Here is a 26,992-nt window from a genome sequence, read left to right as displayed (position 1 = left end):
TGGCCGCCTGCCCGCTGGCGGCAGGGAGCGAAGGAAGTGTGTGTGGGGGGGTCTCCCTTTAGCTATAATGTAGGTCAGGCGTCGCGGGCAACAGCTACCGTCGGTGGAAAGCTACAGGAAAAATTGTGTGGCAGCAATCGGCCAGCACCCGGGTGCTGGGTAAAAGGCGCGTCTTGAACTCCAAGGGGAAGGCTGCATCTGTCTGTACCTTCGCTGGCTGAGCACCGCCCGGGTTAATTTTGGAGCCTTTTGTGCTTTTGTCTCCGTCCCTCTTCCTGGCTGGCCGGGAAGTCGGCCGGGATGACCAGGGCAGAGGGGAGCAGGAGCAAGGCGGGGCGCCCGCCGGCACCGCCGCCTTGTTGTGCCGAGAACTGCATCCTGCCTCCCGCAGCCCTGGTGCAGGTGCTTCCTCCGGGCCCTCTGCTCCTTCCCAGCGCGGCTTTAGGCCAGGGCTCAGACAGGCTCCTTGGCTGCCTCCTGCACGCAAGCACTTTCTTCCCTGATGCATGTTGAGAACATGAATTTAAAATTGATGTTTTAATTTTGCCTATTAAATTCACTTAATCAGTGAGGGCTAGGTGCTTATGCCCTTGAGGGAAAGTTGACACCCTCTGCCTGATGCCATCTTCAGGAACTGAGTTGTAGCACATATCCATGCTACCTCTGCTATTATATACGTTTGTATTGCAGGAGGGCAGTATGTGCTACCTCTGCTATTATATACGTTTGTATTGCAGGAGGGCACTAAGGTGCAGCTTTATTTGCACTGTGGCCTTCCCCCTCCAGGGCACAGTACAGACCTCTATTAATCTTGCGATGATGCCCAGCACACTGATAAAGAAGCAAGCAGGCACACGCATAAGAGCTGTCCAATTCCCCGACACTGTGTAAAACTGAAGCGGAAGGAGCGGGCTGCCTGCGGAAGCTTTTCGCGCGGGTTTTGTTTGTCGGCAGCGTGCTGCAGAGCAGCTTCTCCTGCGGTCCTCTCCCTGCCTGCCGCTGGCTGCTGCGGGGGCGCTTCCGCGGGGCGCCGGCGGCCCTCCCGGCAGCGAGCCGCCCCGCGGAGAGCTGCGGCGAGCGCGCTCCTCTTCCGCGCGATAGTAACCTGAGACTTTTCCGTTACACGAGGCTCCTCACAAAAGGTTGTAATTCCAGCAGCTTCGCGCAGGGAGCGGCGGCGGCGGGCGGGCGGGCTCCGGGCGCGCCGCCGCCGGGCTCCGGGCGCGCCGCCGCCGCCGCCTCGCCCCCGGCGCTGCCTCCCTTCCCCCGCGGAGCCGCTGGCGACCGAGTGACATCAGCGCGCGCCCGGCTGCATCGCGGACGGGCCGAGGGGTCCGAGGTGCGCGGCGCTGCGGGCCGGCAGGGCAGCGCCTGGCTCCACGCTGCTGCTGCTGCTCCTCCTCCTGCTGCTGTTGCGGGCCGGCTGGTTTCGCTGGGGGCAAGCGTGAGAAACTTGTGGGTTGCTTGCAGTGGAGCTTAAAAGAAAAAGAAAACAACCCCTGGTGCAAGTTTGAATCCGTTGCAGCTTTGCCACCAACCCACGTTGCTGGATTTTTGAACCGAAGCTGTTATTTGCTTAGGGCTCAGCGAGAGCGTTTTCTCTAGGGACTGGAGCCAAACTTCTGAGGAAGCTGGGATCTACCTGGATGTATGGTGGAAAAAACTGTGGTTTCTTTATGCTGCAATTCATCGTATCCCTGTGTTACCTGTAAATGGAATTACAAAAATCAACCAGTATGCCTGGGCCGCTGTCCCCGGGCTATGCGGCTCAGGTGCCGTATAACTATAACCAGTTAGAAGGAAGATTCAAGCAGCTACAAGGTAAGCCCGTGCTGGTTTTTTAAGTGTTGCTACGACATGATCCTCGTAAACGTGTTATCCTCGGCTGCTTCTCGTTATCAAGGCGTTAATGGTACAGGGCCCAAAAGTAGTTCTGTAGCAAAAAGTTTTTTTTTTTTTTCCTTCCTTTTTTAAGGGACACTGTTTGACTTCAGCCCCTCGGACAGTGTCTTCAGTGCTAGGCGGTGTTAAAATACGTCTGCAGCCTCTGAGCCGTGCAGCATTACCGACGAGCCCTAACCTGAACTCAGTGAATTACAACGGGGAAAAAAAGAGGGGGGTAAGGGAGGGGTTTTTTTATTCATTGTATGCTTTAATAAAACACAGCTGTAACACTGGGAATTAACCGGGAAGCCCTAGCTTGCTTTGGGTGCGGTTTGCGGTACGAGGGCTCTGTCCTTCCAGCCCCCTGCGTGCCTCCTGTGAAGACTGGCGGTAGCTCGGCCTCTCCCAACCCCGAGCAGCCGCATCGCCGCCCAGCACCTTCGTCCGCCCCTGGTGACAGCCGGCCTGCGAGGAAGCACCCGTGCGGGGTGACCTTCCCTGTTCTCACCCTTCTGGCCTGCTCTGCTTGTAGGCAGCGAGAATGGTGCCCTTTATTTTCATTTCATTTTCTTTTCCATTTAGTTCTCTGTGAGAGGCGGGAGCAGCGGTGTCACCCGCACTGCCCACGGCGCGTGGCGCAGGCTCGTGCCCGTCCCCGCGCGTGTCTCCCAGCGCCGGGCGCGTCCCGGGCGTGAAAGAGCTCTGGCAGCACCGTTGCGACCGTCAAAAAAGAGCGCTTAACCCAACCCAAACCTCTTCGCCTTGCGCATCCCTGCGGCTCGGGAAATCATCCCCGGGCGGGCGGAGTGCGGTGACCTGCAGCTCTTCTGTGCGTGTTTCTCATTTCAGTCTGCCCGCGCCACAAGCGTGGTCCTGTGGTTCCCCTCAGCGCCGGAGGAAGAGCCTCGGTTAGCGCGAAGAGTTTCGATTTGTTGGCTTAAGGAGGGAGGGAAGGGAAAAAAAATACACCACAAACAAAAAAAACTACTCTTTCATTCAGAGCCCTTTGCTTATCTCGTACAGTGGCTCCCAGCCACGGCTGCTCGCGGGGTACGCAGGGGTAAAATGACAGCGTCTTGTCCGGGAGGGGCTCCCGGACGAGGCCGGAGGATGCGGCCCCGGGAGCACGGCCGAACCGTCAGCCGGACAGCCGGGGTGCAAGGCTTTGAAAGGGCGGCGGGGGGGGGGGGGGGGGGATACTGGCTCGTGCCTTTTCCTGGTTAAGTTAGCTGGCTTCAGAAGGCAGATTTTATCGTTTTCAGGGTCACTGTTTCAGGAGTCTGTTATCTGTGTGTTTACATCAGGGTGAAAGAGGAAAGCAGACCGCAGTGTTGAAAGCACTGAAAGTGAGTTTTTCCTGCAACGGAATGCACTGTGTTAGCTTAAAATAGGGGAGGAAAAAAAAAAAAAAGAAAAAAAGAAAAGCACGCAGCAGTCTCCTCAAATTTGCTGCAATTTCCTCTGAAGAAAGAGATAAATAGCGACTTCTTCTGAACGTGTCGGCGGGAGGGACTTTGCAGTAGATTGTCCATGGCAAAAGGCAGTTTATTCTCATTGCAGGGTGCTGGGTAGGCAGGCTTGAAAAGTAGTGCTGACAATGATCTTGTTTAGGGTGGAGCTAAAGTACAGGAAATATTTAAATTATGCATTAGATACTCCATGAAGTGCTAAATAACCATACAAAATACTGTGTGCTGCCTGGGGAGTGGCTTAACCCTGCTGACACAAAAGGTGTCTTTCCTTGGATTAATGGTTCTTTGTTTCAAGAATACCTAAAAGCTATTATTCTGTAGTTCTGAGATTTTTAAAGTGAATTTTGTCCTGCTGTTAGAACCGTCTCTTTTTTTTTTCTTTTTTTCCTTAAAAAACTCCAAACTTTGGGTGTTTGTGGCACTGCACGGTGTGCAGTGCAGCCCAGCAGACTCAGACCCAGCAAGGATGAGCTGTACATATGTAATTTTTTTAAATTACAGTTTTGTCACCATTTTTTCACTTTAGAAGGTGATTTAACTCCATAATGGCCTTATTGTACTCCTTAATGGCCTTAATGTACTCCACAGTACAAGCAGATAAAAGCGCATACGTTCTTCGTGTTTTTCCATCTCTGGTAAAAAGTACCTTTGAAGCTTTGCTGCCTTTTTGAGTTTTCCTCCTTTATAACTGATTTACCCTCCTTGCCTCTGGTAGGACGGCTCTCCTTTAGAATAGCAGTATTACGTATGCCATACAGAGTAATTTAGCCTCCAGGCACATTCTTCCCACACTGCATTTGCCCCTTATTTTTCAGAGCTCCTAAAGCTTTCGTGTGAATCCACACCTCCGCACTAGGCTGTAGCAAGATACTGTTTAGATCTAGTGAAGACTGGGACGTCCTTTCAAAAGAGCACTTAGGAGTGCATTAACTGAATTACACAGAGCAAGTGCTCAGGCCCTTTACCAAGCAGAGGCGTGAACTGGAAACGAGCTGAAGATAACTCTGATCTTGCCTTTCCTAAGGTAGAGAAAACGATGGGTTTGGCACTGGCAGTTTCACATGAGAAGAGAAGCCAGGAGACAACCTAATTCTGCCCCAAAGCACTAGGGACAAAGCAAATTCGGATCATGACAGCTAGGCACTCGTACGCTGCAGGGAGGTTTACCTTAAAGCAATCGCGGGCTGAAAGGAGAGGACTGGATCATCCCCCATACATTTTGGCATACATGATCCTCCAGTTCCCAGGGCTGTCTGTGCAGGTGTGCCCAGGATGCTTTAGCAAGTTCTCTTTGCTTTAGTAAACTTTGTAGTTCTCACCATGGTTAGTTCGCCTAGTCCTGGAATGATAAGCAAGAGGTTGGTATCGGTGGTTGCTATCATACCTAAATCTAGGTGTGGAGTTTTGGTTCCCATGGCCAGCAGTTCAGTAAATAAGGCTCTTGTAGGACAAAAGCAGCTTGCTGCAAGTGAAGACAGGACCCCAAAACTTGTTTGTGGAAAACATGCTGCCGTGTAACTTATGCAGGGCACATCAGTGGAGAAACTTCATCATATGCAGCTGAGGAATTAAATGCAAAGCAAAATAGAGTTCAGTTTTAATGGTGAACCAAGGCTGTCACCTTTGCTGCATTAACATTGCAGGTCCTGTGGCTTGGCTTGGTGGGGCGGTTGGAGCTGGCGGGAAGAGGTTAATGCAAGTCAGAGAGGAATCTGGAAGCAGATGCCTGCAGCTGTATCACCTTCCCCAGCAAAGGCAGGCACAAAGTGTCAGTGCTGGGGGGGAAGGCAGCTATCAGCACAGATCTCCCGCCCGGTTAACAGGGCAGCGTGGTACTTATTAACATTTCTGACATTTAGTAGCTCGGTGGCTTTATCAGTTCCCGCAGGGTAATTGGGAAGTTTGGTCTGAACTATGCCACAGGTGTGAAATGTGCCGTGGCCATTATGGAGTTAAAATCCCGGGGGAGGGGAAAGGCTAGATCTGTGCTCCTGGTAAATCCCCAGAGGAGAGCCAGCTTGAAGGGGAGCTGTGTGAGGTACCTTATTGGGTGGTACATTTAGGGGTTTTTTGTTGTTGTTATTTTTAAGTTTTTGGTGCTGTATTTCAGATTGGAAATTTCTAATGGGAACCCAAAATGTTTTGGTAACCACGCTGCCTGAATGGAAGTTCTTTTATTTTATCGTTTATTTTATTATTTACCTTTGAGCACTTTTAAAAACAGTGTGGTTTGAAAAACTGGAGGCCTAATGTAGTGAGCACTGAAAAAAGGTTGTAGAAAAGGTGGTCTGTCTCTCCCAGTGCGGGTGTTGAAGCAGGCTTTAAATCCATTCTAAACTCAGTTTCATGGGTAGATTCAGAAACTGTTGGCAGGCAAATTTCGCACACGGGGGCAGAGCCCAGTGGGGAGACGCACGCATCCTTCTTTGGGGGGGTTCAGAGAGGAACTGCCAAAGTCACGGCCTGGAGTTAGGTGCCCTCCCTTTTGGGGTCAGACTTTCTGTAGTTTCCTTTTTAATATGCAGAGACATCTTGTTTCAGGATAAGTTTAGGGTGCTTTAAAAAGAGTTGGGCTTTTTTTTTTTATTGTTGTTTTTTTTCCCACTCCAACTGAGGAAGAAACAAGAGCATGCATTATGTAGACAGAGGTACAAACAAAATGTGGTAGGGTCTGTTTAATCCTCTTGAAATAAATATTTCACTGGAAGTTGGAATTTGGCTACATAGTATTAACTGCAGGAGAAAACAAAATGCAGTCACATGCATAGCTTAGGTGTTTGGGGCAGCAAACTGCCCTGTGATAGCCGGGCCCTTCCGCAGAGGAGCCCTGGGGATGTGTGATCCTTTGATCTGCGCTGACCCCGAGGAGGTTGGTGGGGGGTTCTAGTTTGGCAGAAAATCAGACCTGCTGTTTCTGTTTTTAAGCGGGCAGTGATAATCGGCTTCGATAACACAGTGATCCGTATGCCTAGATTTGTTCCCATCCAGGCTGCAGGACAGCAGGGAAATTTCCCTGTCATTTTTCTTTTTCTATTGTGAAATAAGGCTTCCCTATAGCTCTTTCTGCAAGAGCGTGCTGTCTGATACTCAACAGAAGTATTAATCCACAATCTTATTCCCAAATTCCTATCTATGCCCAGGGATACAAGGAGCACCCACTGACCACCGACAAAAAGTTTGCAAGAGTTGCTAAAGTCTGGGCCTGTGTTAGGGCAGTGAGACCTTCCACTGCGCCCCGGATCCTCTGAAGTTACGTAGGTGCCCCTTGGAAAGACGTAATCTCAACAGTTGTCTTCCATGTCACAAGATTCACCTTCTAAAGGGTTTCACAGCTGCTCGCCAGCAATGACCTGCATAGAGGCAGGCTGCGATTACTGAAGGACATCCTACTTTGTCTGCCAAATTGGGCACTGGCATTTCTTGTCATGGCAATTTCTGCTGGAGATGAAATGGGGGAAGGTTGCGGTTCATTCTGAGTAAAACATGTGGGTTTTACTTCTCTCCCTTCTTCATGGCAATTTAAATTGCAAATAGATTTGTATTCCTGTAGCAAATTTTGTTTAGTTTTATGCCCTCCAGACTCTGCATGTGACAAGCATAGTTCAACCTTTTGCTTTCAGTGGACATATGAACGCAGGTTGTACAGCTAGATCATTGGAAACCTTCTCAGGTTTATAAAGAGGTGTTAAGTGATCTCCAATGCAGTGCTTTGAACATGCACTTCTGTGCATTATAGTTGGGCCCTTATTCTCTCTAATGTGAAGCATTTCTGCAAACATATCTGAGCACTAGACTCAATTTTATAACATTTTAGCCTTTTGAAACAACAAAGGTAGTTAACTTTGGTGAAAATCTTCTGTGTCTCAAAATATTTAGAGATGATGTAGTAACTGGGAAAAGGTTATAAAAAGCAAACCTGCCAACTAATTGAGTTTGTAATTTAGAGATTTAATTCAGAGGAAATGACTGGTTAGATGTAGTAATAGCATATCCAAACTCTCCATTAAAAATGGACACTTGTAGCAAATCACTTGCTCGGACTTGTATTTGATTCTTGTCTATCCATGGAATCAACTGGCCAAATTTAAACTCTTTCCACAACCTCATTCTTTCCTTTTGTGATGTATGGGAAGCCATGGCACAGAACGGGTGCAGAGAATCTCAAAATGAGACAAAGCTACTTAAAGCCGCCTTATAATTTTTGCCCTTTCGGGAAGAAAAAGCCTATAGTTGCCCCGTAGAGACTGTGGAATGAGACAGACTCCACTGATTAGTCCTAAATATCACAGCAAGGGACAGAGATGCTTTGTGTTTCATGCCAGTCCTTCAGAGAGGGACTGATGAAGCCACTGCAGCCTTGCTTTGGTGGCCATACATGTTGCCTATTAATTGTATTTCATATAAACTAGCTAACTCCGTATTTTTAAATTTTTGTCTAGGAGATATATAACGTACCCATGGAGGAAAGCTTAGCTTTATTTACAAAGGCTAAAATTCAGGAATTTCAAGAAAACACTCAACCCCTTCACTGTCATTCTCTCCCAAGCCTGATACTGAAAATGAAGTAAATGAGAAATTTGGGGGAAAACTTTAAAGAGAGTTCACACGAAAATTTTTCTTTCAGAATTAACAGTGAGAAATGAAGTCTAACATGTTATTACTTCATATTTTACCTGTTTAAAAGGTCTCTTCAGGCAGTTCCATCTTTACTGCTAGATAAATTGTTATCATGAAGTTAGTAATTTCTGTTTATTTCACATGTATCTATGTCATGGTTCTTTCTGTGTATTAACAAAATGAAGATTAAGAAATGTCTTGTTCTTAGAGAAATAAAATAGATTTTGATAACCCTGTGGTCCCTGAAGATGTTAGATTTAGCCATGCTTTCTCACCCAGATTTTCCAGAAATTTGCCTTTCCAGTTGTGGGTTTTTGTGCTTGTGAAGATATAGAAGGCAATTTAAAATGACACTGAAGTAGGGTGTAATAGAAGTAGGCTAAAATGGTCAATGTTGATATAGCTGAAAAAATAAACATTTAAATTGAATTTGGCTCCTCACTGAAATAACTGCAAAAATTCAAAATTTTCTGAGCTATTGCCTCAGATCTTTTGTAGCCTGTTCTTCTTGGTGTTTTGTTTAGGTTCTCTTTGTAATATTTGTTTTTAGCCATGTGGATAGGAAACTTAATTTTAAAGCAAACAAAAAACACACAATTTTGTTAAAAAGGCAATTCCAGCGCGCTTTTTGTGGCTCTGAAATTGTGCAGTAAACAAAGTCTCGTAAGCAAATATTTTCACATGTGATGGTGAGATGATCTTTGAATACCCTGGGGGGTGATTTGCTGCTGGGGTTAGGACAGCAAAATAATTTGTGTTGTGTTCTTTACTGGTGTAAATCCACATAGCTGTGTGGATCTAGAAACGTGCTGGTTTGTGCTGGCACAGGGACTGACCCTTTGTGTGTCTGGATGCCTTAAATAAGCTGAATTCCAGCGAGCCCCAGCGTTTTGTAGGCACGTTATAACCACGTAGGGATACAGAGCCCAGTTCTAAATAGTTTTTCTACCCCCGAACCCTATTCAAACTGTGGTTTTTGCCAATAACGTCTGTGGAAAGTGGAGCAATATAAAAAGACTGCAGCCAGATGAGAGTGGTGATAGAAAAAGCTGAAATGACAATGTGCTTTCCTTCGTGAATTCTTTCTCAAATCTATTTTGTGATTTCCTTCTTTTTCTTCTGTTCTTTTCATCTTTCTCTTTTCCCTTGGATGCATGCTTTGCCTGGTAAACTGGAAGAAATGCTACCGATGCTACGGAGAAATGTTGAAGAAAAAGAAGCTACAGATTTGCAGCATTTTGCACGAAACCCCCCTTTTCTGATTTCTTGTGCCAAACGACTCCTCTGCCGTCGCCGTGCGGGGCGCAGGGGTGCAGTGGCACTGCGGTGCAGCAGGAGGGTGCACCCCGTGCACCCAGAGTCCGAGTTTTGCACAAGAAGATGCAAACCTTTTCTGGATGCTGATCTGAGCCAACTCGCCAAAAGAGTATTTAATTACAGACAGCTCTGAAGATCTTTTTGCTCCTGTTGAAGCTGAATTGAGAAATATTAAATATCAGTTATTTAGTATCAGGATATGTTGTATTTTCCTCCCCCCCATGTGAAAATGCATGATCTCCGTATATTGGATAATCAGGCTTGGGAAAATTGTTAAGCAAAATATCAAGCGTTGGCTTCTGCCAGCTTAAAAAGCTGCAGTGAGGGAGGTGGAACGAAATCGTTGAACGAGAAGGTGTTTCAGAGCTTCCCTTGTGCTTCCCGCAAGAAGCCACCTCCGGGGGTTGGTTTGGAAACGAGCGCTCGGGGCTGGCGGGAGAGGGCCCCTTCCCCGGCTCAGCGGCGCAGCGCCTCCGGAGACGCTGAGAGCGGCCTTCGTCGGGGGACAGCTATCGCGGCCAAGCTAATGCTGCCCTGAACGCCCCCCCAGAGAAAAAAGCTTAAAGAAAGAAAGCCCTCTGGTCAAACAGACGTACGCAGAGTGGTTTCAGCAGAGCCGAGAGGCCGCGCTCGCGGCTTGTGAAAGGTCTTGTGAAAGACCTGGCGTTGCTGAGCGGCATTTTAATTCTGAAATGGGATTGCTGGAAATCTGGATAGTTTCGTGTTCAATCAAGTTTGGCTTGCTCATTAAAAAAAAAAAAAAAAAAAAAAAAAAAAAGAGCAGGAACTCTTGAGAGCACGGGCCCAGTTACTAATACGCGATAAACTTGCACCTGACAGACCTAATTCTCTATTTGATGTCCAAAGCAGCAGTACACTTTATTAAAAGCAGCACCAGATTGCATATTAAGATCTAATTTGGAGAGGTGGAGGGAATAAATCATGATTATAAATTCTTAATTGCAAGCTTTGAGGATGTCCTACGTTAGCAAACAGAAGAGACGTCGTTCCGGATGGTGTTGAACCACATTCGTTTGTCCCTGAAGCTAGAAAGACTGCGAGAACCTCGGCTTTGGAAATTGTAAAAATGTCAGGGCAAATTTTCTGAGTTTTTTTTTGTTTGTTTGTTATTTTTGTTGTGTGGGGGTTTTTCCATTTTGTTTTAGAGAGTCTTCAGGTAGAATTGCTGGAGAATTGCACATCAAAGGGACAGTGTAGAAAGTGTGATGACAAATTACAAAAGTTATCTGTATTACTGCAGCACTCTAATCATGAGCAAGACCTACTCTACTGTCTGTGATGATTTAAAAAAATGCAAAATTTAGCTTTGTAGCAAAGAGATTAGGAGTTATCAAACAAAATAAATACTTGCTGCACGGATTTTTCTCAGGAAAAAAAAATAAGAAAGATGTTTAAATTTAACTTTATGGCTTGGCAACTCTTCAGAAAGTCAGTTAATATACAGAGTCCACTTCTCAGATAATTTAGACCAAGATAGCCCCATTAAAGGCAGTGAATTTCCACAACTGTACCATGCTTAGGGCTTTGCTCGTAGCATTTTATCTCCAGCATTCAGGCCTGCTCGTTTGTTCTTCTCAAATGACTACTACTCTTTGGTTTCAGCTTCTCTGCATTGATATATCATATGTTGGGCTCAGTCTTTCCCTTTCCTTTATCAAAAAATAAAAGTCCAGTTCTTTTTGCCCATTTTGTCCAGGGAATATTTCCAATTCCTGAGAACAATTTGAAAATAACCTGTTTCCAGGAAAAAAGGGAAAGTGAAAATTTGCCCATCTCATCTGTAGTCAACTAACCACGGCTTTGCTGCAGATAATTATTCTGCATCTAGATAAGTATCTTTCCAACCGTTAGTGTGACAGCCCTTATTTTCCTGGGTGTGTTCTTCTTTGAGTCTTTCGAGATTGTCTGGCAATATAATGAAGGAGACTGCACTGAAATTGCGGATGTGACTGTACTTTGATTGCAGTTTAGCATGAGTAATAGCCGTCACGAAATGGCAATGAACTAAGGCCCTGACTAAATAGGGGAGGTGTCTAGAAACGTCAGATATCGGTTTCATGCTGAACTTCCGACCTTTGCGCTATTCCTATTCACCGGGGAGATAAATAATTTGGGTTAACCCTACCTTTAAATGTTAACTGTCTCAAGTTCTTTAAATAAAAGCAATTCCTTGGGGCGGCGCCGCCGGGGCACTCGCGGCGGGGACGGGCTTGCTCCTCTTGCAAGCCGTGCCGTGCCATGCCACGCCGTGCCTGCGCGCTGACCAAGGAGAGCGCGTCTGCAGTCTCAGGTCCGGAGGGCTAAGGGGCCCCTGCTTTTAGTTAGCACAAGGCAGCAATTATAAAACAACTCCTACACGGCTGCGGCAAGGTGTCGAGACCGGTCCGTACCCGACCTCTCGGCTACTGTCGCTCCTAGAGGTGGAGCGACGACCCGGCGGTCTCTAGCACCAGATTACGCCCTGGCTGCATCCGGCACGAGTGCTCGCGGCGGTCACCCGAGCGCTTACGGCGGCGCTTCCCGGAGGGTGACGTGGAAGGGGACGTGGAAATGGTGGCACGTTTCTTCCTCAAATCCGTTGCTACTCCCGTAGTATTAAGCCTCCTCTCTCTTCCTGTTCCTCCTGCTGCCCAATAAATAAATACTGATGTCTGATAGGGTGCTTATCAAATCTCCAGAATATATGTCTTTATTTACAGGAGTTTGTCTCTAGGATTTAAAAAGGTGTACCAAGCAGAAACATGGCGTGCATATCTACTTTGATTGAAAGCATTTTGAAATTATTCTCAAAAGGGGCTTGGTAGCAGTGTAATTTAAAATAACGCAGTCTACTTGACTAACTCTCACTGGGAAGTTGGCCTTCTTTTGGTTACACCCTCTTTTATTGATGGGAGTCTCATCGGACTCATCGGCATAATGCGATGGCAATTCTGAATGTTGCAAAGGAGTCGATCCCTGAGGGCACGGTTGTTGCATTGGGTGTTGTTACATACAACTCTACAGCTGTTGTTATATTGGTAGATGGCAAGTTCTTTGGAAATGGAGGATGGCTCAAGCAAAGGCAAAAAGAGAACAGGGGAATGTGAAAGAGAGATGAAAAGAAAATCATAAGAAAGGATTTTTTCCCACATTATGGAAATAAATGCTCTGCAAAATTTGGTTTGTAGACAATTTCTTGTATAAGAAGTCATGCTTTTTTCAATATGTCATGACAAGCACTAGGACCTCGCTGCAGGCACTATTTTTCTAAATAATAGCAGCCAGGAGAGCTCTTCTCGCTGGGCTGCATATGGCCGGGCAAGGACCATGGCCTGACGGTCCTAGCAACGCAAAACAGCAGGCGAGAAAGCACGTTTTCCCTCGGGGTTTTACCTGAATGAGTAATTCGACCAGACACAGCTTTTGCAGGGGCCATTTCTGTGGGCTGGGTGTGGGCTGTCCTTTGCCTCTTCTCCAGGCTCCACAGCCATGGTTGCCTTCAACCCTGTGTTAGCACTGTTTTCAGGTGTACACTTACGAATTAACTAATGCCAGAATACCTTTTGTTCTATGTGCTGCATAGGTAAACTTTACCTTCTGGTTTAGCTACTGTTGCCAAGTTTAAATACGTTTCCCTGGCAGCAGTCGCAGGTCACTGTGGACCTCATGTTCAGAAGCACATTCGTGGAGCGTTTTTTGTAGGCGTAAACTGCTGGAGTTTTTTGCGTCAGGCTTATGTGAGCTTGTAAGCTTGGAGACCTGAAAATCACTCAGTTGTCTCTGGCTTTATGAACACAGGATAAGGCACACAGAGAGGAGACTGCATAAAAACCACCATTCCAAAAATGTGTCTTAAGTGCAGCTTCAGGTTTTGGAGCTTTTGCATCCTGTTGGATTTCAGCAAGTTTCCGGCCGCTGTATTTGTTCTGTTATTTCACGAGTGTCCGCGTCCACATACGTTTCAGGTATTTCGACTATGAAGATTATTTTGGGTACAAGCACACAAATAGTATCAGTGAATTCAAAGAGCCTATTTGCATACTTAAAGCAAATGTGCCGTAGTTCTGTGCTGAACCAATACCTCAATTATTTTTTTAATGACATTAAAATCACATTAACACACACTTGGGAGCATTATTCAGACACTCAGCTTTCAGAAGTTTTTAGGCTCTGTCTTGCCTTTATTAATCTCCATATTTTGTAGTACATAAAATAAAAACATAGCCAGATTTACATTTGGGGAGAAAAAGCCTGGAATATGCAGTCTGCATGCAATATGATTAAGGTGGCATCAATGAAATGGTTTTGATTGGGGATGTTTGAGTGCTGCTTGTGTCGATCATGCTGAACTCGTGTTAAACTATGCACTTACTTTTCTCATTGTGTTGAAGAAAAATTTAAAAAGGGGAACGTGAAGTTAAATTATTGGGAGTTCTCATAAATGACTTTACCTGAAGCCACACCTTTGTACCCAGGCAGAGCTTTTCAGTTTGTGTAGTGAATGCATTGCATAATCCAGTATGCTTCACAAATCCACTTTTAAGACTAGAAAAACAAGTGATGTTTCTGGATGAAGATCGACATTTAAGTTGTGCAAAATGTAATTTTACTGAACTAGTTCCTTCCAATTTGCCTGTCTTTTAAATATCAGAGAGATCTGCTGGAGTTTTAAACAGAGCAGTTCTTTTGCATCAGTTTGCTACTGCTTTGAAAGTTATTACGTGGGTAAGAAATACCTCACTGGAAAAAGTATCTTCTTTTCCCATTGTTGCATAACTTCTAAGGCTAAAATGAATTTGCCTAATCTTGCCCCATTGTCCCTCAAGAGCAATTAAGTTAACTGACAGTATGTTGGAATCAAACACATCAACAGGAAAATCTTGAGGTGCAGAATTAGAATATATTTGCAACTCATTTGTACCTCAGAAGTCACAGGAAAGCACGCATGACGTGGAAAGACTTGAAGAAAAACTATAATATATGGAGTGACTGATCAGAATGTGTTTGTTAAAGTTTGCATTGTAGCTTGATTTTTCTGGAGCTCTTTTCATGGAAGCTAGCTGGTGAAGATGTCAGTTTTACCAGTCCCCAAAGACAGGACCTCCAGGACTTCAGCTGGAGCTCCTGGAGCTCTGCATGATGGGTTTGCAGATTAGAGCCAGAGCAGATTAACGATTTTTCCTCTAATGCTTCTTATTAGCAGTTTGTTTCAAATCTCATTAAATTTCATTAATTTTAAAAACTCTACTCTCAGAAATCCAATAGCGTGTTGTAAATATCATAGGTTCCTACAATTATATAAGTAATTTTTGTTGTAATCTGCTGTGTTTTTATTGCTACTACTCGCTGTGCTTTGATTGTGGGGGGCACCTTCGGGATTTTAGCTTAGACCTCAGGCACACTGAGCCACTGCCTGGCTTATCTCTGGTGCTACTGCTTTTATTCAGTAACCTGTCAGTACAGCATAGTGTGTCTGACTCTACAGTATAGTGTGCAGTTGACGTTGCTAAATTATTCTGTGACCATAGAAACTGGATGAACCAAACGCATTGTGCAGCAAGGCTATGAAATCAGCCTGTTAAACTGGAACTATTATTAATCCCTGATCAACACAGTGGTAGTTTAAATACATGTTCTTCCATTTGAAATATTTCTGTGATAATGAAAATTATAATTTAACAGCATCTAATTATAATGATAACATCTCTTAGCACACAGATTTAATATTTTGAAAGGATTAAGTTTTATTTATTTATATATTTATATTTTATATAATTTATATATTTATATCATAGATTTATTTATTTTCTATTCATGCTTTTCTTTCATTAAAGTGAAATTAGATTTAAACATGAAACCAGCAAAGGTTTGGAGTATCTTTCATCTATTTTTCTTTCTGATTGCAATGAGTTTTAAAGAAGCACAGTCAAGACATACCACCAGTTGGACTTTTCACTCTATGTAATGTCTCTACTTGTACCTCAGACGAAGGAAAAGACTTTACAGCTCTCTGAAATCCCTCGGTGGCTTTCCATGGGAATATTAGCGGTTCAGTTTTCTGGTCTGTTTTTAAGTTTGCTGAAATTCATAGAATCATAGAATAATTTAGCTTAGAAGGAACATCGATAGTTTATTTGGTCTAACACCTCTACTCAGAGCAGGGTCAATTTCAACATTAGAGCATGTTGCATAGGCCTTGTTCTGTCAAGTTTTGTATATTCCCAAAGAGAGATCCCACAGCCTCTCTGGGCCTGATTCCAGTGTCTGAAACCCCCATGTGATTAGAACATTTCTCCTGATACTGCATCAGAATTTCCCTTGCTGCGACTTGGGTGCATTACCCCATCTCCTTTTGCTCCGAGAAGAGCCTGACTCCATCCATTAGGTGGTTGCGGACAGCAGTAAAATCCCTGCTTCACCACCTTTTTTCCAGGCTGAGCAAACCCTTTCGCCCCTTGCACACCTTGTGCTCCAGCCTCCAACCATCCTGGTGGCCTGCACTGAACTTGCTCCAGTATGTCCATCTCTCTTGTACTGAGGAGCCTGGCCCTGGACCCAGCACTCCAGATGTCTCACTAGTGCTGAGGGAGAGGAAGGGCTCACCTGCCTCCACCTACTGCTGCCCTCTTGCTCATACAGCCAAGTATGAGGTTTAATGCCCTTGCCATGATGGCATATTGCTCGTGGTCAGCTTGGTGCCCTCCAGGACCCCCAGGTCCTTCTCTGCAGAGCTTCTTCCCAGCCAGTTGGCCCAAGCCAGTGCTGGTGCATGGATTAGTCAGGCTTTGAAGTAGGACTTGTGTTTGCCTTTGCTGAACGAACTTCCTGAGGTTTCCATCAGTGCATCTCTCCAGCCTGTCAAGGTCCCTCTGATCAGCAGTCCTGCCCACCAGGGCCATCAGCCACTCTCCCAGATTTGATGTTATCTGCAAGCTTTCTGTGTGTGTGTGTGTGCGTGCGCACGCGCGTGCCACTGTGTTGTCCAGGTCATTAATAAAGATGTTAAGCAGTATTAGCCCCATAATCAATCCCTGGGATACTCCACTAGAAACGAGCCATCAGTTGGACTTTGAACCACTGACCACAAACCTTCCAGCCTGACTGTCCAACTGTTTTTGCCCCTACCTTGTAGTCTACCCATTTAGTTCATATCTCATCAATGGAAAATGTCAGGAAACTATGGGTGAAAGTATCAAAAGCCTTACTAAAGTCATGCTAATGCTTACAAATGATGAGCTTCAGTATCCATTTCCCTGTCTTTATGGTGAATATTGAGTCCTGATGCCCATCCCTTACTGACTCATCTCTGTTTAACAGTTATAATTTCATGTTTCAAAACAGCTAGATAAGGAGGATCCTGGTTTGGTCACATAGTTGAATTGTAGAAATAGCAGATTGCTTGTAGTCATGGGTGTGAATGCTGAGCTCATGATCAGAACAGGCATTATCTGCAACTAAGGAGAAGAGGAGGACTGAAAGAAAAAGAGAACAGAAATGAAATAATTAAAAAGAGAAATCTCTACCCTTGTTTTTCCTCTTCTAAAAAATCAGGAATCCACTATAAAAACTCTTTCATTCTGCTGGTTTTGCTGAACACAGGAAGAAATAAGATGAACTTTACTACTGTGAAGTACCTGGCATGTTCTCTGCGTAAGTGCTAAACCTTGCCCTCAGCCTTGGTAATATTGCTGATCAGATAGTGGGTTTGGCAAATGTGAAAAATAATGTCACCCTGTTACCCCATACCTCCAAAACAAACAAACAAAAAAACTTGGCACTTTCCTGCATTATGTTGATAATGTGTTTTAAACAAAAGAGCAAAGACCCCCAAGACTGCGCATACTTCAGATACTGCTGTGACCGCAGTCTTTGCCGTGCTCTTTCCCGGGAATTTCACAGTCAGTGTCTTGGGACAGGCTGATGCTTTTTCCGTGCTCCTTTTTCATGAAGTCCTTTCTGTTACCTCAGGAAAGAATGGCAACCAGTATTGTAAAACACTAGGGATCAAATCCGCCATAAGGATTTTTTGTCATTTTACTTTAAATATGAACACTAAGGTATTTTTCATGCTGTTTTTAAAAGGATGTCTGTTTGAACTGTATGTTGGACACTCATTAGACTAAAGTTATTTCTTTATTCAACTGTGTCCTGACTATTTTTCTGTAAAAGCATTTTTGTAATGTCTTTCTCCAAATACAATAGCTCAGGTAGCGGTCCTCTTGAGCTTTTATTCTCGTAGTGGACTTTAAGTAAGTGGGCAGTTAGTTATATTTAAATCAGGGCAGCTAGTGGTGTATAAAGCTGAAGTGGATCTAAGGATCTAAGTGTTTCTAAGAGCAGCACCTAGAATGCTAAATCGTCTTAACTATCTATTAGAAAAGCTGCTTTTTTTGTAGCTACCTTGCAGCTTATTCCAGAAAACAAGAAGTCAGCTGGGATACTACATTACAGTGAAAAAAGATAAATGGTTAATGTTTATGAAAGGGGCTATATGACTTGGTCTTTTCAATAGCCAGGAGTTGGTCACGACACAGGAGATATTTACCCAATTTTATCTTCCAGTATTCCTGAAGTTAAACCTGCAGTTCACATAGTTTACATCAACATGGGGAAAGCTGAGCATATATTATTCCTTCTAAATCTGCTTACATATGTCATTCTCATCTTCTGAATTAAAAAAAGAAATAGGCTCTGTCTAATCTGCTAACCCCAGGCGACTTTTACGTTACACCTATTGCCGTGGGAGACTGCACAGCAGCCTTTTGCAGATGGACATAATCATTCTTCTACGTGAATCTGAGGCTGCCTTTCGGAAGGTTTATTTTTATACTGCTGACACCGGAATGCCATAAACTCTGTGTAAAAATAAAGACAATGAGAGGACCTGCCCTTCGCCGGGCTGTGACGCTCGGCCGGCGACCGGACGTTGTGCTGCGCATCGCTTCGTTGTTTGAGCGAGGTTCGGCGACACCAAAGAGAACGCAGCAGAATTAGTTTTTTCCACACGCTGCATTATTTAGCTTTCCCTCTTTTCAGCTCATTTTCAGCAGTGAAAGTAGTCACATGATGTAACATTGAGTAGAGATGGGTAGATACTTAATAGGATTTAAAAGCTGGCCGGCGCAGCCTAGTAAATGGGAACGGAGTGCCGAACGCGCAGCCTGGCTGACGAGCAGGGTAGCACAGTCAGGAAAGCAGCTAGGATTTTGCTCCTAGTGAAAATCACCAGCTAAGCGGAGCACAAACAAAATCACCTCCTTGCTTTGTCATCTCTCATGCCCGTGTTCGCAGCTAAGCTCTTGTCAAATTCGTGTTCAAGCATGTAAAACCCCCAGCAGAATCTCACTCTTTTTGGTGGGGAAGTTGCACCAAAAATTACTTTGTACCGTAAGACATCCATAACAAACACGTGATGCCGGCATCAAAAACATCAACTTGAGCCATTTCTTCATCCTTAGCTGAGGTCCAAGTATGTTTCCCCCTGTTTGGGCAGGGAGCAACCCCCAACCAGTGCTGCTCTTTCCCATAACCCTGCTAAAAGGGCGGCAAATGAATGAGCTACCGCTGGGTCCTGTCTGCTACCAGCGATGAGGTCAGGTACGTGGAGGGGACTACACACCAGCCTGTGCACTGTGTACGGGTGCGATTTGTGGCTCTCTCTCCAGGGATGTATTTTGTAGAAGCCTGTACTTGAGGCTGCCTAGATAGCAGAGGTTAGTCCCATATTAGCATTATTTGTGGTGCAGTTAAGTGCCCCCAGGAAAGGGTGGCATGGCCAGTCTAGCCTTCACGCTGCCTTAAGGGAGGCTGCAGAGGAGCTGCTGACCGCTTTTGGCTGCGGGACGGCCGGGTGGCCGCTGCAGAAACGTGCCGTTTGGCTGGGGACTTGTTTGCCTGGTGGGGACGGCAGAGACGGGGCTGAGGGCTGGGGAGCGGAGCTGCAGGCCTGCCCTGCGCCGGGCTGTGCTGGGCTCCTGCAGGGGCCCCGCGGGCTCCCACGCCTTCTGCTGGCCGGCAGCCCCCCGTGAACACCGCCAGTGCACGGCGAGGGCTGTCACGGTAAGTGCCTTCCTGTTCCTTCCAGGTAGAGATTGATCCAAATGGCTCAGCTGGCCGATTTACCATTTTCACAGGCATCTTTCTCAATAGAAAAGTCTCCAAGCCTTGCTGGAATTTGTCAAGTTGTGAATACTAGTTGCTGCTTAGCTCCATTTCCTCCTGAAATCCAGCAGCAACATGAGCATTGTCCTGTGAAAGAAAGCTCTGCTTCGCTCTTTGCACTGCTAACTGAGCTCATCTCGAGCCTCATCTGCTCTCTGAGTCAGGGTATAGCAAGGTTTCACGTAGGATGTGCACCGTCTGCATGTGTTGCTACAGTAAAAAAGCAATAATTTTAACCCAGAGAAATTACTTCCAGCTTGGAGAGTCAAAAAGACTTAAACCTACAGGAGACACAGCTTTTGGAGTTAGATGTGAAAATTCAGCATTAATTTACCTTGCTTGATGTGTTAGTTGGATGCACCAGCGTTGATAAGCTGCAGAGCAAGCTAAGCTGCTGGTGGCCTGGGCTGGCCGAGCGTGCGGTGCCGCCGGCCACCTCCAAACGCGGGCGCTCGCCCAGCAGCTGCGCGCCCAGCGCAGCGGGAGCGCTCGGCACCCTGCTGTTGGTCCTAGGTGCTCGGTGTTTATGTCAGATTTCCTTTAACGCTCCTCATTTCCACATGTTCCTCTGGAGCGTTTCAGCTCCCTTCAAGGCGCTCCCTTCGCAGTTTATCCGACGGGATGCAGAGGGCTTTTCGATCAGAGGTCGTATTACCTGTGCTGGGCTGGCAGCAGCGTGCGCCAAACGTATTTACAATTCAGTTTTAAATGGTCAGTTTGTTGGAAATGTGACTTGGCTGGTGTGGAAGGGAGCAGAGAGAGCTGATTTAAGAAAAACGAGGCCTTGGCCACAACAGCAGTGCGAAGGGATGGAGGCTGATAGCTCTTTCTGGTACGTGGGAGCTGCGGAGGGGCCACGGGGGCTGGATTTTGGAGCCATGCATGGTCCAGGGCGTTCACTAAGGCACTAATTCTCCGTTGCTGTGGCCCAGCTGGCAGAGCTGCCCACGGGTAACAGAGGAGAAGATGGCATGTGCGACCTCTTCCTGCAATCCTGCACGGGACATTCAGCCACTGGCAGCTCTGGCTTCCGTCTTCCAAAAAGTTGCCTATATTTTGTCTGGATTTTTTTGCTCGTCAGATTGGTAGAGGGGAAAAATGTCTCCCTTCAGCTGGTGACAGGGCTAGACGACTGCTTGCGAGCTCTTCCAGCCCTGTTCTATGTGAGTTTCAGTGAACAAACTCTTGCTTATTTACTAAACGCCTAAACAAAGTCAGTCCTTGATTTATCATGATCCCAGAGCGGGAGTTTGCAAGCACCATGTGCTGGTAGTATTGTCATGGGGGTTTCCGCATAAAGGAAATTTCCTTCCTAGTGTTGCTTCGAGATAAGTTGGATTCTCTGTTATCAATACGGCTGTGAGAGCTGCTTCCGTTTCCCTGCCGCGCATGTTTTGCATGTTGTGTGTTTCTCTTTACCCTTGGGAAACGAGTGTTTTCACAAGCTGCAGGACACTCAGAGCTCCACCCGTATCCTCTAGTTGTAATTAATCTTCAAAATCTCAAAGTGCGATTGTGAAGCTCTGAAGGACATTTGTCAAAATGATCATGAGATTCATAAGTAGCGCTTCAGGGCCCATCACTGGTGCTAAGTCGGCGATATCGTCCTTATGCACGTGCTCGGCCCTTAGCATACGGCTTTTTGGATAGCTGTACCTGTGAAAAGTGTAGCAGTTAGGCTCTGTGCATAGCTGTATTTTCTGAGCTGTAGGTACCGGTTTTCCGTATGTCTGTTTCCTTCTCTCTCTCCAGCCCCAAACTAAAATTCATTGCTTTTAATTCTGTGCGTGTTTTAACGTGAAACACCAGAGCAGAACAGTGCAGCTTATCAGTTTGAAGGGGTTGGTAGAAGGGTTGCAAAAACCTGCAGCCGTTGCGAAATGCCGTGCAGAAATAATCGGGAGAGGCTTTAGCGTGACCAGCTCCAGCCACGCAGCTTGCAAAACGCGCTTGGGCCTTGTTTCTCCTTGCGGTATCCTGCAAGGAGAGTTAAATGACAGCGGCGGTAAAAACGGCTCTGCCTGCCCCGCTCCGGGGTTTCCGCCGCAGGGGACCGGAGGGGCGAGCTCGTCCTCCCGCGGCGGCCGAGGGGCGGGAGGGGGACGGAGGGCGGCGGAGGGCTGCCCGGACGCCCGTGCAGGCCGGGCACCGGCGGAGAGGCGGCGCTGAGCCCACGGCGCCGGGACGAGGGGAAGCAGGAGGATGGGTGGGGGCCGGGTGAGGAGGCGGTGGGGCGGCGAGGAGCCGGCCGAGCCCCCGAACCGCGCTCCGTAAACAGGAAATGAGAGGACCGCAGGGCGCGACGCAGCAGAGCAAACGGGAGGGTAAAAAGGGGAGAGGCAGCAACTGTGTTTGAACTGGGCTGAAAAAAAAAGCCCAACCACATGCGTAGTGGGACAGCTGCCGAAGCGTCGCGGGCCCCCGGGGCGACGGAGAGCCTGGGGGCAGCACCCCTGTCCCGTCCCTCACCCGTCCTTTCGGGAGGTTAAGGATGCTCAGGCGGCAGGGAAGGTGCCGCTTCGCTGAGAGCCTCTCCCCCGCGTCCCCGCTGCCTGGGAAACGCTCTTCTGGCGTCCGCTCTCAGCCCCGCTGGGGAGCCGGTTTGGGGCTGGGGAGCCTTTTTGGGGAGAGCTGTGTCCGCCTCTCGCTGGGGCCCGTCCCCAGCTGCCGTCCCTTCCCGCAGCGGCCCCGCGTGTCGCAGCCTGGCTTGGCCGCACCGCCGGGTTTCCCGTGTCTTGTCCATGACCTGTGCGAAACGGGGCTCTGACCCTGCACCTCGTCTCGCGGAGAGCACGCGCTGCCCAGCGCTGCCCTCCTCCCCGCCGGCACCTCCCAGCATCGTCCCAAACTCAGCCGGAGGCTTGTTGATAACCTGGCTTTCGACCAAAGCTTTTGGGCATCTTCCCAATGATGTTCCACAGCTTGCTGGTGCGTACGATGTTTTGAGTGTCCGACCTTATTTTCGGCGTCCTGTCCATCCTTGTGTCCCTTCGAGATGAGTGTAGCCGCGGGGGGTCTCAATGCCGCGCGCTGTGCAGGGGCGGCAGAGAAACAAGCTCGCCACGCTGGTCTGGGGCCTGCTGCAGCTGCGAATCTGGCCGAGGGAAGCGTGGTAACTTCTGCTGGAGTTTTTGCAAGGCTTTTATTCTGTGACTCATTCATTTAAAAAAATACTGCTCCTAAAAGGATGGATTAGTAGACAAGCAGTTATGCAGATACAGCATTCCCAGGAACTTGCTATAAGTAGTTCTTTAAAATATATTTAAGGTTAGCAGAGACTATGTTTAAATCATAAGTTGCTCTTTCCTCTAGTCAGATGTATTGGTTTTTCCCCGCTTTGACCCGGGATTGAACAAACTATGCCGGCACACCGCCGGCGTGAATTGCAGCGCGGTTGGGAGACGCTGCAGGTTTTGCCCGCAGAGGCAGTAGTTATCTTCACGGCAGGTGGGACGAGGCTCGGGCTCTCCGCTGGGCGGGCCCGTTCTCCTCTTCGCGCGCCGTTATTGGCACCACGGCCACGAGGACGCTGCGGCGGCGCGAGGAGCGTGGCGGCGGGTCGCCCCGAGCGCTGCGGAGCAGCCACGGCTCTTGCTGGCTTCCTGTTTTCACCCTGCCTGGCAGCAGGGCTCTCCTTCGTAGAAAGCAAAGACAAACAAGCGTAACACAGGGTGTCAGTTTGTTGAAAGCGTCTTGGTGCATTTCCACAAAAATCACCTTTTAAGTTTTTCCAAGCCACCTCCCCCCCCTTCTATTTTTGTTGTTTAATTTCTCACCCTTACACGTGTAACAGCTTTGACCCACCTATGGGACAGTTTCAGTGCATTAACTTCGGGTCGCTTCTTACCGCGCAGCAGGGTGGCAAGAGTAAATTCAGAAATACATGGGAGGAACTGAAATCTTGGGGTGCGGTTTGGGCAATTAGGCAAACCGTCACCGCAGCGCTGATGTGCCCTCCTGCTCCCTTTCAAATTCTCCCTCTTTAATCACCATCCTGTTGTCTTTGTTATTTATTTTCTTATTGTCTTTTCATATAAATAATAACTTATTTCCCAACTTTGTATCCTCTCCAGCTGCAGCTTCTTTTTTGTTGTTCTGTGTCACTAAGGGTCTGGAGGAGAAAACTAGATAAGACTGTGCTGGGATCATGCCCCGGCCACGCTGCAGAAGCACTCGCTGCGGGGAAGTGGACATGTAGCTCCTCTTGAAGGAAGGCATCCTCCAAAAGCTGGGCTAGTCAGATACGAAATTTCAGTTCCTCTGCACCATCATTAACATTTTCTGTGTTTAAAACAACATGCTCAGAGTTTTAAGAAATGGGTGTGTTATGTTTTAGTTTAGGATTTACAAATCTTCATGTCCTGTTTCTCAAAGTGGCTTCAAACTTGCAAAGCCTCCAATGGGCAGTTTGGGTGTTCAGCAGCTTTGAAAAGCAGACCCCTCTGATTTGTATGTCTAATTATGGATTTTAGAGTCCAAGTTTGTCACCTGTGTTTTGACAAAGTCAACCCATAGTACTTCCCAACTCAGTGAAATGACTTTTTTCTAACAAGTAAGGGGTTGATCCAAAGCCCCTCATAAAAGACTTTGATTACTAAGTTATATGATATTTTCTGTCTGAGAGTCATTCTCTACTTGGTAGATAACTATTTAAGAGTTTATGAATTTATGTGGGCTATAATGAGCATGTGCATTAAGAGAATTCTCTTGGCCAATATTTTCCTGTATAAGCAGTTGTGAAAGAGTCTGGGAAGGGAAGGTGGGAAGAGCCTATTTTTCTATGGCTTAAATGCAAGCCTGTTTCAAACATGCAGTTGTGGAAAAATTCATCTTGACATTGCATAAGTATAGTTATAAATGTTGAATCTGCAAATAAATATTATAAGGAGAGGAGAAAAAGTAAATGAGAAGCTTTGGTTTCTGCTCGCTTTTATACCTATGCGAATCCTATGCTAGTGACTCTTGATATTTCAGAGGATCTACTCTGGATTTAATGTGTGTATTCAAGAGAAGTTGGCCTGTTCTTCCAAAGGTGGAAGATAACTCCTGAGCAAATTACTGATCAGTTTGATCAGTCCAAAATGGCTTTTACGTTGCAGCTGTACAACAGACCTCTTCATACCTTAAGAAAGGTGCTTATATAATAAGCCGTGTGCAAGTCTGAAATCTATACTCCAGAGATACACCACAGATAGTAACTCAGTAAAATTCCCAGTGACACTAGAAAATGTCATAAAATAGGAAGAAAGATGCATTTTTCCAGCTTTTCATGAAGTCTCAATTTCTGCAATGATTCTGCTTAAAAAAAAGGAAGAAAAACAAAAAGCAGGGTTCTTTCATTTAATGTTTTAGACATGTTTGAGCATCACATTTTCATGTAGGTACGTAAACTGATTTATTTTGAGTAACATCATGTTGTTTTCCCAACAGATGAACGTGAGGCAGTTCAGAAGAAGACTTTCACAAAGTGGGTTAATTCACACTTGGCACGTGTATCATGCAGAATTACAGATCTATACACTGACCTTCGTGATGGAAGAATGCTTATCAAGCTTCTGGAAGTTCTTTCAGGAGAGAGACTTGTGAGTGCCTATTTGTTTATATTCACTGGGTTGCATTTTGTACTTTTTTGTCGTAAAAACTGTGAGTGAACTCTTGGCTCAACTGAAGTCCGGCAAAACTACCAGTGATTTTAGATGGTTCAGTGTTAAATGTGCTCTTTTTAAGAAATGTCTTCCTACGTATTTAAAAGAAACAAAAGTTTGTTGCTTCAAGAAGAGCTGGATCCAAACTCCGTTAACATACCTTCCTACTGGTTTCGGTAGGAATCAGAGGAAGTTGTCTTTTAAGGATTTTTACCAGTGAGATACTAAGTGTTTCCAGCAGCATACTGATTACCACTAAGTCTGCCAGAGGCAGAGCACTCGGGGTTTGCTGGCCCCATAGACCATCTCTGTAATGCTAAATTGCATATGCTGGGGAATGTCCCAGGACACCGTGGCCAGCTGGCCCCTGTCTGCACTAGTAAACACGGCCGCCAGACCTAGGTGGCTGCGTGCCGGCTGTGTGCATGCCCGCCTGCCCCGAGACATCCCATCCCCTGGAGCGTGCCTGGGGGTTTCTGAGGACAGCTAGCTGGCGAGGGCCAGATCCATGCTGGGGAGCGCTGACAGTTTTAACCATGTTGTTAGTCATATCCCAGTGCTCAGGAATGCTCCTGCATGTACCTGAGTTTACTAGGATAGATATGGCCTGGATTTTCCTTGGTTAGAGGTACATCTAAAATAAATAAATAATGGGTCAAATTCTTTCTTTTGATATGTTGAAAGAATCCCCTTGATACTAGTACAAGGGGCTGGTAAGTAAGAAAATCCATATAGTGAAAAATTCTGCTGCATCACAGGAAAACTAGACTTCAGGCGATGTCTGGGTATCAGCTTTTCACTCAGTTCCTTAAATGATGGCCATGTTCTTAACAACCTAATTTAAAGCAATCTTTTCAAAGAAATACGTGTCTTTAGCTAAGTCCTAAGGCTACATGAGGTTGCGACTGTGTAATCACTTGTCATCAAGCGCTCCTATTAATGGAAGCTCCATAGCTTAATACCCTGAGTAATGAATTGAACAGATGGCCCATAGTGTAGTATCTGTACAGTAAGGCAAAAGGGAGAGATTTCCAAATACATCTGTGATGGTAAGGAGACTCTGACATGCATAGAAGTACTCTGCCCTGGCACTCTGGAGGTGGAGATAAATACATTTCATGTTTGCCAACTATATGTTGCTCAAAATATGTTTCTCTCTTTGCCAAAAGACTTACTTCAGTGAGGTTTTGGTGCTGGACATGCTCATGACTGGTAGCACTGAAGTCAGATTCTATTTGCAGTCATACAGGAATAACTGAGATGTACCATTATTTAACAATTCAGGCTACACCTCTGCCACCTCAGTTTAAACCTTCCTATCTGCCTGCCACGATTGGACTTTCAGTATCAAATAGCAGTGGTGGAGCTCAGACCAGTTTTGTAACTTCCACTGTGTGATTCATTTACATTTTTCACTCTGAGTTTTGAAAAATGCAAACAACGCTTACGCAGCTGTTCTGGTGGGAGAGAGCAGGAGTCACCCGGTGAGACTGCTAGATCTGCACTTGCATCATCGTTCACGTATCGCATTGACAGCTGCCAGCACTACCACAAATTCTTATTCTGGCTTCGTTATCTCGGCCTCAGGATGGAGGACATCAGTCTCTGTTTGAACAGCACATTCCACCACACCTTCCTCCGCAAACAAGAATCCAGATAATGCAATTAACTAAACCTTGAGAGAATTACACACGCTAAAAATATGTTAGTAGGATCAGCATGTAGTATTTGCTTGTTGACATTCTCTGTTTTTTTGGAATTTATTTTAGTTGCTATTGATTAGGTTCTGACATCTCCTTGCCACCACAGCAGAAATGTAAAGTCATTATCTTACCTGGAATGCTTAAAATCAAGGTGAGAAACCTCAAATGGCAACAATGGAATAAAGAGACACAG

At 46.2% G+C, this 26,992-nt stretch overlaps 1 protein-coding gene across 3 annotated transcripts in view; it reads left to right on the top strand.

The window, feature by feature from the left end:
* The window catches only part of SPTBN1 (spectrin beta, non-erythrocytic 1), a 140,957-nt gene that overhangs the window by 57,930 nt on the left and 56,035 nt on the right, over positions 1–26,992 (top strand). For 2 of the 3 annotated variants that reach the window (XM_062571685.1, XM_062571684.1), the window contains exon 3: positions 24,882–25,033. In XM_062571685.1, the coding sequence (XP_062427669.1) occupies positions 24,882–25,033 (152 nt within the window). Of the gene's footprint in view, positions 1–1,315; positions 1,822–24,881; positions 25,034–26,992 lie in introns of those variants that run through there. The other variant, XM_062571686.1, reaches the window with a different exon arrangement.

Source organism: Rhea pennata, chromosome 3 (genome assembly GCF_028389875.1).
Source record: "Rhea pennata isolate bPtePen1 chromosome 3, bPtePen1.pri, whole genome shotgun sequence".
In the NCBI taxonomy this organism is placed as follows: Eukaryota; Metazoa; Chordata; class Aves; order Rheiformes; family Rheidae; genus Rhea; species Rhea pennata.
The sequence above is the reverse complement of the archived record's forward strand: the minus strand, read 5'-3'. Positions and strand labels throughout refer to the sequence as shown.